This window comes from Oreochromis niloticus, linkage group LG12 (assembly GCF_001858045.2).
Source record: "Oreochromis niloticus isolate F11D_XX linkage group LG12, O_niloticus_UMD_NMBU, whole genome shotgun sequence".
NCBI lineage: Eukaryota > Metazoa > Chordata > Actinopteri > Cichliformes > Cichlidae > Oreochromis > Oreochromis niloticus.
In genome coordinates, this window is record NC_031977.2 from 3,382,500 (window position 1) to 3,402,232 (window position 19,733).

The 19,733-nt window shown below is 40.7% G+C and overlaps 1 protein-coding gene across 3 annotated transcripts in view; it reads right to left on the reverse strand.

The window, feature by feature from the left end:
- Positions 1–444: 444 nt before the first annotated feature.
- Positions 445–19,733, reverse strand: part of pnpla7b (patatin-like phospholipase domain containing 7b) — a 30,873-nt gene continuing 11,584 nt past the window's right edge. For 2 of the 3 annotated variants that reach the window (XM_005464285.4, XM_019365544.2), the window contains 27 exons: positions 19,474–19,554; positions 19,184–19,312; positions 18,926–19,006; positions 17,930–18,050; positions 17,757–17,837; positions 14,416–14,492; positions 14,083–14,232; positions 13,824–13,901; positions 13,138–13,343; positions 12,914–13,045; positions 12,409–12,532; positions 12,105–12,294; positions 10,944–11,093; positions 10,702–10,765; positions 10,422–10,590; positions 9,915–10,097; positions 9,710–9,828; positions 7,425–7,581; positions 7,129–7,245; positions 6,930–6,999; positions 6,598–6,714; positions 5,320–5,468; positions 5,056–5,208; positions 4,851–4,967; positions 3,835–3,919; positions 3,536–3,681; positions 445–3,421 (listed from right to left, as the gene is read on the reverse strand). In XM_005464285.4, coding sequence (XP_005464342.1) covers positions 3,395–3,421; positions 3,536–3,681; positions 3,835–3,919; positions 4,851–4,967; positions 5,056–5,208; positions 5,320–5,468; positions 6,598–6,714; positions 6,930–6,999; positions 7,129–7,245; positions 7,425–7,581; positions 9,710–9,828; positions 9,915–10,097; positions 10,422–10,590; positions 10,702–10,765; positions 10,944–11,093; positions 12,105–12,294; positions 12,409–12,532; positions 12,914–13,045; positions 13,138–13,343; positions 13,824–13,901; positions 14,083–14,232; positions 14,416–14,492; positions 17,757–17,837; positions 17,930–18,050; positions 18,926–19,006; positions 19,184–19,312; positions 19,474–19,554 — 3,273 coding nt within the window. In that variant the 3' untranslated portion in view covers positions 445–3,394. The remainder of the gene's footprint in view (positions 3,422–3,535; positions 3,682–3,834; positions 3,920–4,850; positions 4,968–5,055; positions 5,209–5,319; positions 5,469–6,597; positions 6,715–6,929; positions 7,000–7,128; positions 7,246–7,424; positions 7,582–9,709; positions 9,829–9,914; positions 10,098–10,421; positions 10,591–10,701; positions 10,766–10,943; positions 11,094–12,104; positions 12,295–12,408; positions 12,533–12,913; positions 13,046–13,137; positions 13,344–13,823; positions 13,902–14,082; positions 14,233–14,415; positions 14,493–17,756; positions 17,838–17,929; positions 18,051–18,925; positions 19,007–19,183; positions 19,313–19,473; positions 19,555–19,733) is intronic. The other variant, XM_005464286.4, reaches the window with a different exon arrangement.

The window sequence follows — 19,733 nt, forward strand, 5'->3', positions numbered from 1 at the left end:
AGTTATATGATGACTTTAGGATATAGGTGTGGATGATCTTTTTTTTTTCTTCTATGTATAAATTTAGGCAAAACTGAGTTTTTGTAGTTGGCCCAAAAAGTCTAAATAAATTGGCGTGTAACAGGATACTTAATCCGAAACCCCACTGTGAGAATAGCAACGAAGAGACTAGAGATAAGAATGTCTCTCTCATATTGGCTTCTCGTCATAGGTTCCCTGTTGAATCCAGAAATGCTTTTAAAAGCCTGTTCCTCACATAAAAGGTTTTGAATAATCAGGCCCCATCATATCCTAAAGATATAATATCTGAGATAAATAAAAAACTGAACTGAGTTGAAACAGAATTTTCAGCTCTCAGATATGATGAAACTGCAAGTTGAAGGCGTACACAATTCTTTAGTTTATAAGTTTGTCGAGTGAACCAATAACCATCTGAAGAAAGCATATATTTCCAGTTTTATTTTGGAGATAGTAACAACATTTTATCTGCAGACTTTTGCAGCTTCGCATCATTTTGGCGTTCAGACAGGCCACAGATTAAAGAAATACACACACACAGTGTATTGACGATTTAACATTCAAAATCACTCTCCATAATTCTGTTTAAAGATGAAACATCACAACAAATGGAAAACAAAGATTTCAGTTATTCACATGCAATGTCATGGTAACTATTCCCTCTATGGAACTTTAACTTTTGTTTTCTTGTAAAACTTGGACAGTCAGTTGATATGAAATATTAATACACCACATAATAAAATGATTAAAAAGTACAAGCTTGGCTTTAAACTGCATAATGATCCATTATAGTGCAGGGCTAATGTTAGGTACTCATTTCCCAGACAGGACAGGTAGTGCTGATTGCAACTTCATGACAAACTACCAAGTTAGTTTAGTAAAACTCATTTACTCCAGACCTTAAAATTGAAGTTTGGCTGGTGTAAAGACAGGAGGCGTAAAAAAGGTAAGGCCCTTTAATGGCACGGTTGCATTGACCTGCACAGTCATACTGAAGAGCACCTGTTCTGAATAGCATCAATGTTCTCGTCATCCTATTTAACCCTGCTGTCTCACGGTCACTGTTAGTGATATTTGCTACATCTGTGTTTTCCCTGCAATAACAAGGTAAATGGTGTACTGTATACTTGGTTAGAAAAATTAGATTCTTGTTTTTAAAATTTAGATCATTTTACTATTAGTATTTTAGTATTATGTATGTATTATGAAGCATGCAGCAGTTAGCTTGTCAGTGATGGTCAAGCTGAAATGGTCATTTCAATTTGAGACAATGTTATTCCTTAAAAAAGGAAGAAAAAAAATCACACACTATGCAAATAAAAACACAATATGTATCAGCATGCATAATAAAATGTTCTCCAATGACTTGTACTAACAGAATATGAGACATAGTGCTTCTTTAAGACACCATTCTTAAATGGAACGCACAGGAGGAATAATAATGATCCATTAGGCGTGGTTGGTGCTAGACTGGATCAGCCATGGCCATGTTCTCTTCTGCTGTGATTCAGGAACTGATGACGCTCTGCAGAGTTACAAATGTTGCACCACAATTACCCAACATAAACGTGGGTGAGTTCTATACTGTCACAATGGCTGATGTTCATATTAGGCATGTCCAAAGTTAAAATGGTTTAGTGCATGTACAAGTAATTCCTAAGCCAAAAGCTCAGGATTCAGACTGCTCCAAATGCATTCGAGAGGGGCAGCCAATCAGAAGAAAGGTGCCTAAAAGGAGGAGAAAGTAAACTGTTGTTTCACAGAACCAGTGCTTTCACAGCACTAATTGAACAAACAAATATCTCAGTGTCTGTGCCCACCCAAAAAGGAATAGATTAATTGAACTCTGAATATAGTCTAAGATGTCACAGTCACCACCCTCAACATATTTGCTTTTTCTAACAGACAACCCTCTCTCTTTCAAAACTGCAACAGATTTTAAAAGAGAGAGAGAAATAATGAGAGTAATGACCATAAGCTGTCAGATAAATATCAAAAATATAGTTTTGTTACAAAAAAGTTTTTTTTAAGTAAATAAAAAGTGCAATGTTTCTCTGAAATGTGGTGGGATGGCTTTTAAATAAAACTGGAAATAGTCAAACACGTTTTTAGTTGGCAAACTGAGCTCTAAGGGGATTCATTTTGAAAATTGGCACTGATAATAAACTTGATAAGAGACATTATGTGAGAGAGTATAAAAAATTCCATGTGCGTATACAGGGGAAATTTGTGATGTGATGTAATGTGAGGATTTTTCTCAATAGGATTTTACAAGCAGTAAACAGTGTTACTTTGTAGTCTGTCTTACACCTGTGTCACACCAGCAGGGCTTTCTCAAGACAGCCACTCCTCCAATTTTTGCCCTCCATGCCAACTAGCATCGAGTATGACACAAGTACATGTGTCTAGCTGTCCTTGGGGCATGTTCAAAGGTTACACGTGTGTAGTGTAAATGTGATCAACAATGTAATTTACCAGTTATGGCAGAGCAGAGCAGCCCACAGCCTTATCCCACCTAGCACCAACCAGGGGGTTCCTGTGACAGTGAATCTGTGAAAGCACCTCCCTTAGGTAGAATACAGTCATCATTAATACTTCCAACCTTAATGCCATGACATGTGAGGATATCGTTGGTCAGAACCATCTATAGCTACATTAATGATACACGCAATCATCAACTACTTTGAATTATGCATTCAAGTTAGACAGAAACTGGAAAACAAGCTGAAAGGAGACGTACACATTTCTCATCCTTCATGTTTAAAAAACATACATTCAACATGTGATTGATGCACACACTGTCTGAAAGAGCTTATTACAGTCACTGTTAAAAGTGCATTTGGCACATGCGTGTGTGTGGACTGTTCTTAAAGAGGAGGAATCCCTTTATTACTGGATGGAAATGAGGGTAACACTGTACTTGAAGTGTTCTGTAATCAGATAACAGTTTTTAACTTGAAAGTGTATAAAATAAAATACTGTATAGGACTGTATGGATCAGAACTCATCACGGCAGGAAGCAACAAGGCAGAGAACTGTCCCAGAAACGTCTCGGTGTTTATCAAGTATTAGGTTTTAAAGACTGGTGGTGCAATTACACTGTCAGAGTCTGTGACGATAAAACAAGCTCTAACTTTACAGGTGCTCAGACAGTAGGAGAGCATCGCATCAGCCTGAAGGAGACCACAACGGCAACTTGTGACTGTCTGAAGGCACCATCGACTGTACCTTACTGAAGTGTTCAGTGAGTGTGGTACTTCGCTGCTCACTGGACCACAGCCAACACTGCACTGGAGAGTGAGCACTGTGCTCCAGTCATAGCACACCTGACAGGAAATCACAGCGGAGCACTTTGCAGGGGGTTCTTCAATCGGCGTCAAACTCTGACTGGAACGTCTTCATCCTGTTAAAAGATTTTTTACATGTAACTTTTGATTTTTCTCATTTTTAAGTGTTTTGGATGTCCAAACAAGCCAAATATTGACAAAGTTCATGTAAAGCCTGGTTTAATACATACAGTTTCAGCAGTATCTGCCGTCTCTTCCTCCTCCTCCTCCTCCTCCTCTGTGTGTTCACTACCGGGGGTGAACGCCTCATAGTCAGACAGCGCACTTTCCACCGCATCTTCATCGTAGTCTGTCTGGTACTCATCAGAAAGTTCCTCTAGGCGGACAAAATCAGAGACCGCATGAGAACCTTGATTAGGCTTTTAAATGAAGAGCAGATAAAAAGAAGCTAAAATAATAAATGATAGTATGGATTATACTATGCGTTGTTCATGCAAGAAATCAGATTCCTAGTTTAGTTTTTACTAACCCTCGATTAAAGCATACTTCACAGGTTCAATTCTCGACACAATCTCTGCCAGGTCAGTGAAGGAGGCATTTGGACATGTGACCACCTGAAAGACAGAGTTCATCATTCCAGCGAAGACTTAAGATTCATACTGTCTGTGACTGCAGACTGTAGTACTCGACAGCCAAACACCAAAACAAATAATATAAGCAAATAAACATTTACTTTAGTCTATAGATACACTAAAAATGTAATTATGAGCAATTTAAAAATAAATGCATATGTAAATAAAAATTCACAAAATAAAAATAATTAAATAGTAATGCTGAATGAAATAGTTAAAGGAAAAAACACTATAAATAATTAATGAACTGTACAATAACTGGGATCCAATGATGGAGTTTTAAAGATGACACGCAGCTCAGGGCCTAAAGGATGAAAGCCCTTTAAAGTTTTTTAATTTGTCCCTCTGCTGGAGCCAAATAACAAAGTGCTGAATTTCTCAAAGTCGCTGAAAAAGAGAAACAGCTGTACTTTTGCCGCATGATTTGGTGATTATCAAGTAGCTTGAGTGACTGAATTTATGAATGTCAACATGAATGGTTGCCTCTCTCCAACGATGGACTATTGACCTGTTAGTCCAACGCAGGCTTTTTACCCTGTGACAGCTGTGAGAGGCTCCAGCCCCACTGGTGACTATGAATTGGATAAAGAGTTATAAAAAATGGATGGATGGAATGAAAAGGATCACCATTATTAAAGCTCTGATATCATAGGTAAGGTTTAACTGTCTCTGAAAACATACGATTAAAATTGCTTTACAGGAGAAAACATTTCATGTCTGTAAATCTGTAGGCAGTTAGTTATGATGGACTATTAACCGTTACAGTCATAAATGTGGTGAGCTGCTGTTTTATAGTACAGGGCCCTGGTTAGGTTACCTGTGTATCTGACCCAAACTTACATAACAAGAGTAAGAATTAGAGTCAAACTTGATCGCAGCTGAACAATCTATATGTATTTTTATTTGCACTCACGTGACCAGTTTTGGTCTTGTGGAACTCCTCCTGATGTCGGTCCTTAAGCATGCTGTCCACCACACCGCTGCGCTGCCACACATCAAACAGTGTCTTCCCATGCTGGTACCCCACCTCCTGTAGATAGTGAACCTCTCATTGAGTTTGTGGGCCAGTAGATTAAATAGAATTAAATAAAACATGGAGGAAGAGAGGAGAAGCTCACAGCAATCTCATCGAACTTGCCAAACTCCAGTGTGCCGTAGCGGTCGATAGGCGGCCGGATGTACTCGCAGTAGTCGCTGTCTTTGACCAGCTCCAGCTGCCGCACGCAGCAGACGTAAGCAAGCCGTGTTTGGATCTCTGCCATGTTCAGGACCTGGAGGGAAAGTATGTTCAGTCTGACAGGGCTATGATGGCACAACAAAGAGTGTTTAGTGGGCATCATTCTGCCCACAGTTGATGTCAGGCTGTGGTAAAATCAAAGCACCTTGACTTTCTCAGCCAGTGGATTGAACCTCTTCCACAGCAACCACCAGCCATTCAGATAATCACCATAGTTGGTCAGATTGGTCTCATCACGACTCCCAACATCGATTGCGATCACAACCTTGGCACCCATGGAGCGAGCCACGTCAGCTAGATATCACGAGAGAGTAAGAGAAGCACATTCTGATAACCAGTTTCCTCTTTCAGCTAATAAATATAGTCAAAAATGTTTGTTCCTATTCTTGTTTGTGTATCTGCCAATCACATACGTCCACTGATAAGCTAATATGACCTTCTTTGGCTTTGCACATCTCTTTGCAGATAAGCATGCTGTCTTACTGCACCACACTTTCGTCTTCTTAATATCTGTTGTTAAACGGTGGTCTGCACCTGCTTGCATCATAGCCATTATTTAATGACTGCTTATATATTCTGAATGACCATCCTCCCTATGAAATAAGCACTTTTAGCTCTTCTCTCTCAAAGTCAGCTTTCTTCCAGTCAGCTGTTGCTCATAAAAGGAAGACAGAAACATCAAGTGGGAGGGGCTTCTGTGCTCACAAACAGAGCTGTGTGTCTCAGATGACCATGTTAAGGCTGTCTGTGCTCAGAGGCATCATACAGATCTAACATTATGATAAACATGGTTTACAGAAATCATATGCTGAACTCATTATTAGAAAGTTTGGTCATGTTTACTATGAATGTAAATTAAGTCATTCAAGATGTTGTTTTTTGGGGAGGGGGTTTGATAAAGCTCATAGTAAAGGGTAGATCAGGTGACCTTTAATCCTTCCTTATGGATTCAAGGTTATGCTGCAACAGGTCTAGGCTGCTAGGGGCTTCCCACGATGCACAGAGGGCTTCTTCTTCTCTCACTATTTTTCCTGCACTAAGTGTTTACACACCACTTTGCATTTAATCGTTAGTTATTAATAATCTCTGGCCCTCCCCCACAGAGTGTCTTTTGTCCTGTGTCCCTCCTCTCACCCCCAACCGGTCTGACTGATGCCAGCCCCTCCCTGAGCCTAATGTTCTGATGTGAGGTTTCTTCCTGTTATAAAGGGAGTTTTTCCTTCCCACTGTCACCAAGTGCTTGCTCATAGAGACTGTCTAACTTTAAGGGTTTTCTGTTATTATTAGTGTGGATCCTTTACCTTACAAATATAAAGGACCTTGACATAACTGTTCTTGTGAGTCAAACAGCGATCACCCCAGTTTACTTCAACTCGTATACAGCACAAGTAGAAAAGCTTACTATCCTCTCAGTGTTTCTCACCAGGTAAGTTGTTGATGTAACCTCCATCCATGAGCAGGTGTCCATCTTTGGGATCACAGAGCGGTGGCAGGTAACCTGACAGAGACATGCTGGCCCGGACGTACCGCCACAACGAACCTAATCATGTAGGACAATCGTAGAGTCACATGTATGAAGTGTGTGAAAACACTGTCCACAAATTAATGATTAGGTTAAGTACAATATATCTCACAATGAAATTAATATTTTCCCTTTATTTCTTCAGCTCCTTCTTAATGAGCTGAGAAAAAAGTGGAGCTCCTTAAATGGTCAGAGTGCTTCTAGTACTAGAGGAAAAAGGAGGTTTCACACACCGTCAGTATGAACTCTCATAGCGGAAGCTGTGATATCTGTTGTAATGTTGAAATATGGTAACCACAGGTCCTGGCAGTGGAGAGGTTGGAAACAGAAAAAAAACATAACACAGAACAGCACATGAGCTGTGACTTTGCAAGAAATGTGTTACATGCACATGATGCAAGCTGCTGGTGTTTGAAACTCCCCTCTCCTTACCTCTATCTGTTTGTTCTTGAAGACTGAGCTAATGCTGGAGTTAAAGGAGGCTCCAGAAAACATGGAGGTAACTGGGTATGTCAGATCCAAAATCTTCTTAAAGTATGAAGTCATACCCTGAAGAAGAAAGTTTTAAAAAAGGGAAGTGAAGAAAAACACGCCATGGTTGATAAAGAACAATTCAGCTTTTCACTTGGGTCTAAAGAAATCTGGAAGTGAAACTAGTGAAACTTCAGGGAGGTGAAACTCTTTAAAAATATCAATGCAGGTGTCAGCAGAGTGTGTCATCCACACACCATGGCCCACTCGTGAGCCCGGACCCTCATTCGACTGATGCTCTTCTCCTCAGCGTACAGTGCTCCCATGAACGAGCCAATGGAGGTGCCACCCACCATGTCCACAGGGATGCCCGCCTCGTTGAGTGCCCGCAGGATGCCCACCTGAGAGCAGCCTCTGAAACACATTCATTTAGACAATTTCTTTTTCTTTTCAGACATATAGCAATATGTGTACAAGGAGTTCTTTAAAGGGTAACCCAAGTTCTGCACGCAGTGACGTGAATGAATGTAAAGCTTAAGGAGACAGTGCAGCCTTAAACAATCATATTGCATTTAATAAAATTTATATTTAATTGGTGATGATGGGAGACTTGAGGCAGGACGTATTATGTGTCACTGCACAATTACATTATCATATGGATTTTTTTTAACTTAATGGTTTAAATGTATCTGCAAATACAGCTTTATTATAAAAAATATTAATAAAACATTTATATTATTAATATTATTATTACTTTTTTATGTTGCCATGTTCACGAATAATGGGCTATAAGTTCATGAGCATACAGATATCCTCCTTTCTCACACTAAGAATGAGCATAATTTACAAAATTAAGGTCATGTTCTTTTCTGTAACTTGAAATTAACCCTATGAAAAAAATAAGAAAAGCGTTACAAGGGAGTCAGGGAGTTGATATTTTCCCATAAGTTATTATAGGACCAGACACCAATTGCAGAAATTGCCGCCTGCAGACCACTGGAAAAATTGCAGCACTCCAGCGTTAGCTTCACTTTCAGAGCTGTCTGTTATTAAAATGTTATTAGCTTCTTCTTGGCTAAAGCTAGAATAAAGAAGGTGCTGGGAAACACAATCTACTAACAAAATGTACTATAAATATTCATAAGATCTTACTCAAATAGATATTTTATTTAGTTTCATATGTAGACACTAATAGGCGCAAAATATCAGGTTTTAGCTAAAAAAGCAGAAACTGCCTACTCATGTTGGTGAAGCTACCAAAATAGGACACAGCTGGCAATTTATTGGGCATGTTTAAATGCTGATATAAAAATATTTCAGTTGATTTTAAATGGAGCCAGAAAGACAGCAGTGCTCATGGGTTTTGGCAGGAAGCAACTTGGATAGCTCATTTTTTAATGTAAGCAAATGTTGTGTTACTTTCAGACCTTTTTCTTTCATCTCGCATCAGCAGCAAGACTGTGTGATTATATATCACAAATACTTGTTGGTTGTGTCCTACAAATGCTGTTCTCACAACAACTGCTACGCTTATCTTGAATTAATTTTAATATACAACATATTTTTGTCAGGGTGTTAGCAATACATGGGTGCAATAATATGCAAATCATTTAGGAAGAAAAAATAGTTCCCAGGGTTCAGTCGAATTGTCAGTACTGATGCAGGAAAAGTACCAAATGTAACCACAAGTGCTTACATAGATGACAAACAGCAAATACCTATGGCTAAGACTGGATCTACAGATTCAATAACAGCTCACATGTAAAAGCATTACTGCTGTAGTCATGTGACCATCGGGTGTCTCAGGTCCCTACCTTGCCAGAGCTCCAGGATAAGCCAGAGCGGTGAAAAAAGAAACAGATTCATCAAGAAAAAAAACAGTCATTACACAACAAGAAAAACACTTTTTTCAAAAAAAAAAAAAGAACTGTACTGCTGATTCAATATTTCAGTAAGAACAACTCAGGCGTGAGACGTATTCAAATCCTAATGTAGCAGTAACAGTAAGGTGTACCCAAAACTCTGGCGCAGATATTCCCAACCTAAGGATCAGACACCTCCAAAGGCTCAAATGGTAATCAACAAAATATCAATATGGCTTTATGTCCTCCTGTAAAAAAGTATCAACACCTTGCTAACCAAATGTCTATATTTTCTTTAACTTACCAGATGAGTTAGGGCAAAAAAAAAATGAAACTAAGAAAGAAAAACTGAGCAAACTAAATAAATAAATCGACACGTTGGGTATACTGTGATTTTTTTTCCCACTGTCTTTCTGTTTTCGCCTCTCCTGCTACATCAAACAAACATTTTGGCAGTGTGGACATATGCACTGTGTCCTTCCATGTAGCAGGTGAACTTGTGAGTGAGTGGGGTTGTCTTGTAGAAGTAAGGAGAGTGAGTAGGGGCTGCAAGCGGCTGGCACTAATTTGGACATTTAAATTTTCACGGATCTGAGCGCAAAAGTGCAAAACTTCAGTTAGCTGAACAAAGCCTTTTTAGGTGGTTAATCAATAAATATGTTCCCAAGCAGCAGAACTACCTTGCGCCCCCTCCACCTAGCACCAGAGCAATGCTGTTTCCGGTCAAGATCCTGGCCAGGCGGGAGAAGTCGGAATGACGATCTGGACATTTTTCAAACACACGCTGGTATAACTCCCTCTGAAAAAAGCATGCACAGACACAGAAAAGAGATGTAGGCATTTGCTAACCAGGTCAGTGGTTAGTAAAGACTCTGTAGTCTGTACCAGCTTGGGTAAACTTCTCCTGGAGAACACCCTGCGGGGGCAACACAGGTGATGGTGTCTGGAGATCCAGCTCCGCATGTTGAGCCACTCTGCCGTCCCTCTGGGTGGTGGGCCGTCCTCTCTGTGAAGCAGCACGAGTTGCTTCTGAGCTCGGACTGCACTACTCTCCAACATTCGCTCCAACTACACATGCAGAACACAAGCAGAGAGCTTTCACTCAGGTTGTTATGAATGCAATAAATACCTTTAAATCAGACTTGTATTTAAATGTCACAAACAGATGTGGTTTCTACAACTTCTATATGGTATCTATGTATCCAGGAGATGTTTCCTAAAGAAAGAATTTCCCTCTGATTTCTCTTGAAATTCAAGGAAATCTAAGGAGCTTGGAAAGAAAAACGAATGAAAAGCTGTTGTAATTGGCTGGCTGTGGGATAGTAACATCTCCTGCAGCTTTAACTCACATTCTTCTCAAACTCTACAAAACAAGGTAATATTTACACTGACCTCACCCACTGTGGGCTCCTGCTCACCCAGTCCCACAATGATGATGCAGTCAGCCTGGCGGATGCAACGCTGGGTCCATGGTGTGAGGCTGGGATCAGACTGGTAGAGGACGATGCGATGGATGTCTTCCTGCTGGCCAAGCCAGCTGGACAGGCGGTACTCGTGGACACTTGAGGTAGAGATGAGGTAGAAGCATGTCACTGCATCAAAGCTAGATCAACCTAAGAAAACACTGCAGAAGTGAATTTCAACTACAGCTGTATTTATTTCCGTGATCTACCTGTCCAGAGCAGCAGAACCAAGGCGCTGTTTTATGTTGTCACTGGTCAGGAGTAAAGTGGGACCTGTAGAAAGACCTGCATTAAGTTGTTTAAACTTAACAGTATGCCCCCCCTTTTAATAGCTAATAGCTAATAGTATCCCATATCAGTAATACTGGAATAATCAGTGTTACTCCCTTCATCTGTTTTAATGGTGTGTGTGTGTGTGTGTGTGTGTGTGTGTGTGTGTGTGTGTGTGTACCAATGCCACAGAGTGCATGCTGTAGCTCCAGAGTGAATGCAGTGAGTGGAACTTCCTCGGACACAGGCAAGATGGCCACAGTGGACAGGTTGGAGACTGGGTTCCCAGCATCCCACTTGCTGGTAGGCGTGTGGAGACCCAAACTACGAGCTGAAGAGTTTCTGCCATTAGATATTTCACATATGCAATATAATCTTCTGTACATTGTTCATGTTGTTTCCAATATGAATTCCAGGGTTGCAAACGTTCATGCTTCTAGCATGTGACACAGGCTAGCACAATTCTCAGACACACACACACACTATGCAAACTGATGCCAGAGCAAAAAAAATGTAATGGTCAAAGCTGATATTCTCCAAAAATTTACATAAATTTATAAATTTATAATCAAGACTTAAAACTCCACCCACGCCCACCGTCACCACGAGTTTCTGACGTTTGACAGTTGAAAGTCAAAGAGGAGAAACTACAGAAACAGTAAAAAGGGAATTCGACATTTCTGTAGTAAATGTGGACTGTGTGTGTGGTATGGAGGACCCAAGGCACACAGCGTTGCAGGGACGTGAATGATCTGTCGTCAGGTCCCAGCATCCTTTTGAAACACAAGGTGATGACCAGGTATGCCCCTCCCCCCTGACACCACACCATGAAGCCACTGTTAAACCCCTCCGCTGCAGCCGAGCCACAAACCCCACACCAATGTGCTTGTTTACTCTAACTGAGCACTCATACTTTTTACTATAAGTCTCTTTTACCCAATCACACACACACATTCATACAAGTGCTTCTTTATATGGCAGAGCATCTATTTGCACACACATGCTTCACTTTTTAGACCTGGAGCCTATGACTATCTTTTCTGTAGTGTGTAGCAACTGACAAATTATAGGAAAAATTCTGGGTCTTAAGCCACCACATTCTCCAAAAACAGCTTCAGTCCACCTCAGCACTGATTCCTTTGTAACACTACTGTTTCACCTCTATACAATAAAAGGATCAGTCAAGACACCTTTGCACTGTTTTACAGTGAACCTTCTCTAAGTGGACCTAAACCACAAAATCAAAATGCCTCCTCCTAGATGCCCACACACCCCACCCTGCACTCTGGCTAAGTAAATCAATTCATTCCAAACACACAAAGTAAAAGCAATAAAAGATTACCAGCCAGGGGTCCTGTGACCTGTTGCATGTTGCCCAGAATCTTCTGCCCCAGCAGATGAATCAGCCTAGTGACAACCTGGGGATACCTCCTCTTGATGGAGTTCAGAGCTCCTTCAGGGAGCTTGGCCAGCTCCGAGTCCCTAACAGCATGGACCGTGGTGGCTCGGTTCATGTGGGTCAGGGCCTCAACCTGTTCAATCATGAAAGAGATGTTATGGCACAAAATACTACTTTTCCACATCTTTTGTATTTTCTAAATCTTTCTCCCAAACTTAAACAGGAGTTCACAATTCTAACAACTCACCACACCAATTAGATCTCCGCGGCCATATTCCCCGGCAAGCTCCTTTTTCCCATCATCCTTCGCAATGACAGAGCGCAGTCGGCCACTGAGGACAATGAAGGTGCTGTCTGACTTGTCCCCCTGTCTAAAAGCAAACAGGAAATCATGTAAGGAAAAAAGTCTATCAATATAAATCACAGTGATGTTTTTTGGTCACACATTTATGAGCTGTGATCATAAAGTTCTCACTTCATAGTCATCTGCTTTTAGTTCTGCTGCTATTTTCGGAGGTGTTATGACACCTTGCATATGAGAACATAATGGAAATTCATGGTCTATTTCTCAAAATGAAATTCAACTTGCAAGTGGACTGAATGGGAATGTGAAGGCAAATTTTTAGATGCTTCGACTCCATAACAATTAATAATTAAACTTAAACGTGTTTCCATAGATTAAGGAAGTTTTTTGAATTGAAAGTAATCATAGTTTATGTTGCCTGCACATTAACAGTTTTAGTAAAAAATACCTGTAGACAGCACGGCCAGCCTCCACAGCCATCCAGTCCAGGGCAAAGTCGATCTGTCTAACAAATGGTGACATCCTCTTCACCACAGTGTGAGCCACATTCAGCACCACCCTGGGCTCCTCGCGCATAATCCTGCAAAGTTTAAAATTAAGATGTATTTAGAGCCTGGCTGTGACACTGAGACAAGCAAACGGCTGACTGCTCGTGCATGTGCTCGGCCATACTCATAGAAATGTGCCTTGGAAATGGAGAGGTAGGTGCAGTCTCGGTGCGCTCGCACTGTGAAGATGAGGGGTTCCCCTGTGAGGACAGCCAGGTGGCCCACCAACTCCCCGGGGTGAGTAACAAAAAGCAGGCTCTCCTCCTCACGGTCTATCATACGCTGATAGACATGGAGCAGCCCCGAGATGACAAAGGCCACACTCACGTCCTGAAAACCATGTGGAGAAGAAAATGAGGTCATGTGACTTTTCACCAGTTAGTGGCATGAAACCAAAAAGGTGATAGTGCTGGATTTTCCTGCAGTTTCAGCGGCCTGATGCTCATTTGGTACTGCTGACTCTCCCATGGTTTAAAACATATCCTCATTCCAACTGAGCAAAACATTCTTAAATCAGTATCAGCTGATGTGTTTGATCAGCCCAGTTTTTAATATCCACGAGAACCCTGATTACACGAGAAGCAGTAAGCGTCAAGAAAAGAAAGAAAACAGATGTGACAGAGAACCTTTAAAACCTGCATTTGTTTTATTAAACTGAGCTACTGAGTCTAATAACCAGTTAAGTGTAAGAATTTTACTTTGCTCCAATTACCATAAAAAGCAGAATCCAAAGCAAGTAGAAGAAGAAAAACAGAAGGAGGAGAAAGAGGAGCACAAGCATTCTTGTCCGTAGGAGGTCATTCAACTGACCTGGTCTCCCTGGTGGCCTACAACAGATCCAGCTTTGACCTGGCGAAGATTCACCCTCCCATCCAGCAGACTGGGGTCCTGACAAGTGCAAAAGACACACAGAGGATAGTCTCAGAAGTAGCCAGGGCTCAAATATACAACCACTGTGAGATTCATAAAGTTTATATTTTTGAATTTTACTGTTGCTAAAAACACGATCTCCTCATTTGTTTTCAGCTGACCTTTGGTGTAGTAATGTATCTTTTTGAATGTAACCTACCTGTAATTGGATGACCTGCAGCAGATCCTTTTTAGCAGCTTGGAAAATGGCATTGACTTTATTATGGTAGACGCTTCCTCCTCCTGCATCACTGTAATGGTACACAGCAGATGGAGTTTGCTGCACTGTCACACTCTTCTTTAGAATAGACTGAGGAGGTAAAGACAAAAAAACACAATGTGTGTGAGACACACACTCATTCTAGTATCTGTGTATGTGCATATATGGTGTGATGGGTGCACAGCTAGATGTCCTGTATGCCCAGTGTTCAACATATGGATTCAAACCAGCAATTCCTTGAAAGTTTAACAAAGGCAGTTTCTATCAAGAGACCTTGACAGGACTATGAGGCACCGTCTCCTCTTTGGCACCTGGAACATATGTACTGTTGAAGTCAGGTGACATTTCCCCTGCAAAAACAAATATAAAACACAGTTATTATTCAACATGTTCATACATGCTATTTAAGCCAGCAGTTTGAACACAGACTGGTTTAAACCCACTGTGGTTCAGCTATAAGCAAATAGCTCGAAGCCTGATAAGATGGATTCTTTTGCTAGAATCCTGTGAACTCACAAAGAATGACCTAGTTTGGGGAAAAAAAGCATCCATCTCTCCATTTATCCATTCTCTACCACTTAACCGGAGTCAAGTCGTGGGGGAACTAGCTTTACCACAGACGCTCAGACCTCCCCTCTCCCCAGCTACCTCTTTAACAGGGCACCAAAACATTCCCAAGCCAGCTAAGAGACTCTAGTCAGATGCCAGAATGACCTCAGCTGCCTCCTTTCAATGTGGACAAGTAGTGGCTTTACTCTAGACCAGGGGTCGGCAACCTGCGGCTCCGGAGGCGCATGTGGCTCTTTAGTCCTTATACTGCGGCTCTGGGTGGTTTGGGAAAATAAATTAGAAGTATTTAGCTGAAGTGTATTTTATTTGTGTTTAGTTCTTTTTTAACTTGTAGTTCTAAATTGGAAGATTATTGTGATGCTGAAATATAAAAATAAAATTATATTTTATTATTTTTCGTCGTTCAAAATAAGCGTCACACTCGCGGAAGCCGGTATACCCGCCGAAACGCCGTGCATTTATTGAGACTTTCAACCCCAGGAAGGCCAATTATGGATCTTCGGATCCACATTATGTCAGCAGCTATTCTCCACCGTGAACTATGTTAAAAACAAACACCGCTCACGCCTCACAGATAAGAGCTTACAGTCCTGCGTAAAGATGAAAGTGACTTCGTACAGCCCCGATTTGCAGACGCTGTGAGCAGAGGTTCAGGAGCAGAAGTCCCATTGTAAACACATCACGGCAGACCCAACGATATTTTCCATTAGCATGCTTTTCAGCATCTCTTTATTGACCACTTATCACACACGGTTGCTGTACGCATACAGCCGGCTGTAGCTTTTCAGCTCACAGCCCGACAACACAACAGCAGAGAGAGAACAGACTTTAAGGCGGCGAGGGGTGATTGCGGGTGCCGCTCAGGTGCGTCCGACTCCCATGCAGCGGCACTGCAGACCACGCCCCACCACACACATTAACCAGGTAAAATAAATATTTATGCAGAATTTTGCAGATATTTATTTTTCATTTTTTTTGTAGCATTGTGATTTTTTTCCAATTATTTTTTAAAATTCAGGTCAAGGCTCCGCTACGTTCCAAAAGCCCAAAGACGATATAAGGGTGGCGGCTCACAACAGTTTTTCTTTGCTACATGGATCATTTCAGTTCAGCTTTTAAATTCATTTAAGAGACCTTCAACTGAGTGTATTTCATTTTTGTTATATTTCTTTAAGAGTTCAAAATGTGTTAATTACATAAATAAAATGTAATTTTCTCTGTAGCACTTCATGGATTTCATAAGCAACACACTTTAGTTGTTCACAGAAAGCATAAAGGTAAAAAAACAATATATACAGTGTTATCTTCATTTTAGATGTCAAAAAGTATTTGCGGCTCCCAGTGTTTTCCTTTGCGTGTAAACCGGGTCCAAGTGGCTCTTTGGATGTTAAAGGCTGCTGACCCCTGCTCTAGACCTTTTTTTAAAAAAAAAAATGTGAACCAACTTTTTTAGATTTTTTAGATTTTTATGATTATTTTTATTGAGGCTTTGGAAGTCTACAATACTGTGAGCTAACTGCTTTCAAAAAGTTCTGTTTATATTGTTATATCTGTACTAATTCCTCTGAAGCTTGCCTTTGGTATTTGCTATAATGAAAATAATACGTAATAAAGATTAAATATAACAATGAGACTAATAGAAACTAAAAAAACGAAACAGTTCCAACTTTAAAGACTAAACTGAAACAATAAGACCCCCTCTGGAAACCAGGTGAAACTAAACCAAAGTTTTTAACAACACAAAGTGAAAATGAAATGAAATAAAAACTAATAAGAAAATACAGAGCTATAATCACTCTGGTCCCCTCACTTATGAACAAGACCCGAGGATACTTAAACTCCTCCAGCTTATCCCTGACTTGAAGTTAGCATTCCATCCTTGTTCTAGCTAAGGACTTGGAGGTACTGATTCTTATCCAAGCCGCATTACACTTGGACGGAAACTACCCCAAAGCATTCTTAGGGTCACTGTCTGATGAATCCCAAAGAACCACATCATCTGCAAAGAAAGCGACGTGATCCTGAAGCCACCGAAGGGGAAACCTTCTGCCACTTGGCTGTGCACAGAAACTGTATCAATAAAAGTTATGAACAGAATCCGTGACAAAGGGCAGGCCTGGTGGAGTCCAGCTCCATCTGGGAACAGGTCTGACTACTAGCAATGCAAACCAATCACTCAATTTACATGGGGACTGAATGGCCTGTAGCCCGTACTCCAGATCTAGCCGCCATAGGAAGCCCAAAAGGATGCAATCGATTTCCTTGTCCACTTCTACAAAACATATGTAGACAACCTCAAGAGGATAAATAGTTGGTCTATTGTTCCAAAACCACGATGGAAATCACGGTGCTTCTCCTGGGTATAAAATTTGATTAATAGAAGGACTCTCCTCTTCAGCACCCTGCCAAAACCTTCTTAGGGAGGCTGAGGAGTGTGGGCCCTCTTAAATTAGTCCCCCTTCTTAAAAAGGAGGACCATCACACAGTCTGTTAATCCAGTTCATGACATCCATGCAATGCTGCAGAGGAATTTGGACCAAGGCAGCACTATGGCATAGAAAGATTTAAGGAACTCAAGGCAAACCTCATCCACTTCCCAGGGGCCCAGCCACCAGAGAGCTTTTTCACTACTTCAGTAACCTCAGCCACAGTGAGTGGCTGATTGAGTGGGAAGTCATGCTCTTCGTCTACAGACATCTGCTTCAACTAGAGCAGATGCATCAGTCAAATTGAGGAGAGCCTTAAAGTATTCTTTTCCTCTCCTGACTGTATCCTCAGTTAAGATCAGCAGCACTCTGTCCCCACTGTATACAGCATATCATCATTTTGTATTTACCTGTATTTGCATTATATATACATACATGTCTAATATTAAAATTTGTTTGATGACCTGAAATATTTAAATTTGACAAATATGCAAAAATAAAGAAATCAGGAAGAGGACAAATGCTTATCATGGCACTGTCAAAAAAGCCAACAATTTCCTTACTTTATTATAAGTATGCATATATGTGTGTGTACAATGATACTGCATGTATGCATACCTGTAACAGTAATCGGGTTGGAGAGAGAGCGTGATCTCTTGGTTTTTGATGTAGACATAGAAGAGAGGCTGGACTTTTCTGCTACATCAAAAAACAGATAACATCAGATGGACTTGATGCACATCGCTTATGTCTCATAGTGAACATGTTGAGAAAATGCTGTTATTTCTGACCTGTGTCAGCTTTTTCAGAGCCCAGATCATCAGAGTGAGACTGCTGCCTGCGGAAACCTTTGTGTGGATGAGTTTCACACAGAACGTTTGCCACAGACACCAAGGAGATCGCTTGGCTCTCCTGATGAACACAAGCAACAAAGTCACCTTTTAATACAAGAATTTTCGTAAACAATCTGAAATCTTAAATCATTATTAGTAAGTACCAACCTTAAACTCGGATTTTAAGAAAACTTTTCAAAAGCCAAAAACCATGTTTCTAATACTACAGATTTAATGGTTAGGCTACCTGGAGGAGTCTGCAGCTGACCAACCAACTTAACACTACCCCTATGTTTTGGATAAAGACATAGGTCTTGGGGAAAAAAATTTAAAAAGTCAAAATTCAGATATTCTTATAGTACTCCCAAAATTTAAACTCTGGTAAGAACACTAGAAAGGTAACTTAGCTGCCTTGAAGAAAAATAAGGGGTCGCCTGAGACTATAGAGAACAATTTTTATATGGTGGTATCATTAGGTCACTATCAGTGATAACTCACACCTTGCAGGATAGCTAAATATGTCCTCTGAAGAAAACACTTTGAAAACACAAACATAAAAACCTTTTGCAACAGAGAAGAATGGCAGAAACAAGGATAAGGCTCACATGACATGAGCAGACAGCACAAAGTACTTCTGTTAGCAAGATTACTTGGTTAAATGTGTCCTTTGGAGTTTTGCCTTTACCAATGGTAGTACTGTACAGTACTGTATAAGTGTGAGACCTATTTTAGACACTCCTACCGAATGACCTGGTTTGCGGATTTACTCAGTGTGTTTATATGTAAACACTACTCTCTGTTTTGAGACAGTGTTTCATAACTGAAAAAGATGATGAGTTAATAAAAGAAGGCAACAACACACGTGTGAGAGGAGAGATTATCCAATCAAAACATTTTTGCACTATTCATGTCACAAGTTACAGTCTGGAGTAGTGGTAAATGAAAGAGCAGTACCGGGTTGAAGAGTTCAGTGGTAAGGCCAAGGTAGTTGTGTAAGGCAAGAAATGTCACTCTCTGAAGCCGCACCATTATGATCTACAGGACAAGAAGGAAAGGTGACAGAGAAAATTTTTGTTTTTAGCTGTACAGGGTTTCAGTTTAATCATTGCTCTGTTTTTTGCTGAATGCTATTTACTCGTGGAGATCATACATACAGTATTTGCAGCTCAGCTAATAAATAATATGATTCATTTTTTTCTGTGGACACTTTACCTGGATGACACGAACCAGAGTTTCTGGATACTTCTCAAACACTGACTGAAACGCTGCAGCTGGAAGACGAAGGACAGTTGAGGGAACTGCAGCTCTCGCAGATACTGTCTTATAAGGTGCTGGGTAACCCTGAAAATTAAATGATGCAGAGCAGAGGAGGTGTTACACAGTAAAATGCTTTATGAAACCAAGAAATTGCTAATTCAGAAAATGCAAAAAAAAAAAAAAAAAATCCTCAATTAGCAGTGCAGGGAGAGATATATGAAGAGAGAGAGGGACAGCACACATACAGTGATGATGTCCAGGATGCTGAGCAAACTGTGAACACTGTCTCCAGGTAACACCTCCTTCACTACGGCATCGGTGCCGTCCTGCAGTAATAAACACAGTGAGAACAGAACATGAGAACAGAAAAACAGCACACAAGAACCAAGCCAGTGACATAGATCAAGACATCCTGGTGAAGTTCAAGCTGAGCAAACTGCTGATTTACTGGAACTTTCCAGCACAACCATCTCTAGGCTTTACAGAGAAAGAAAGAAAATATTCA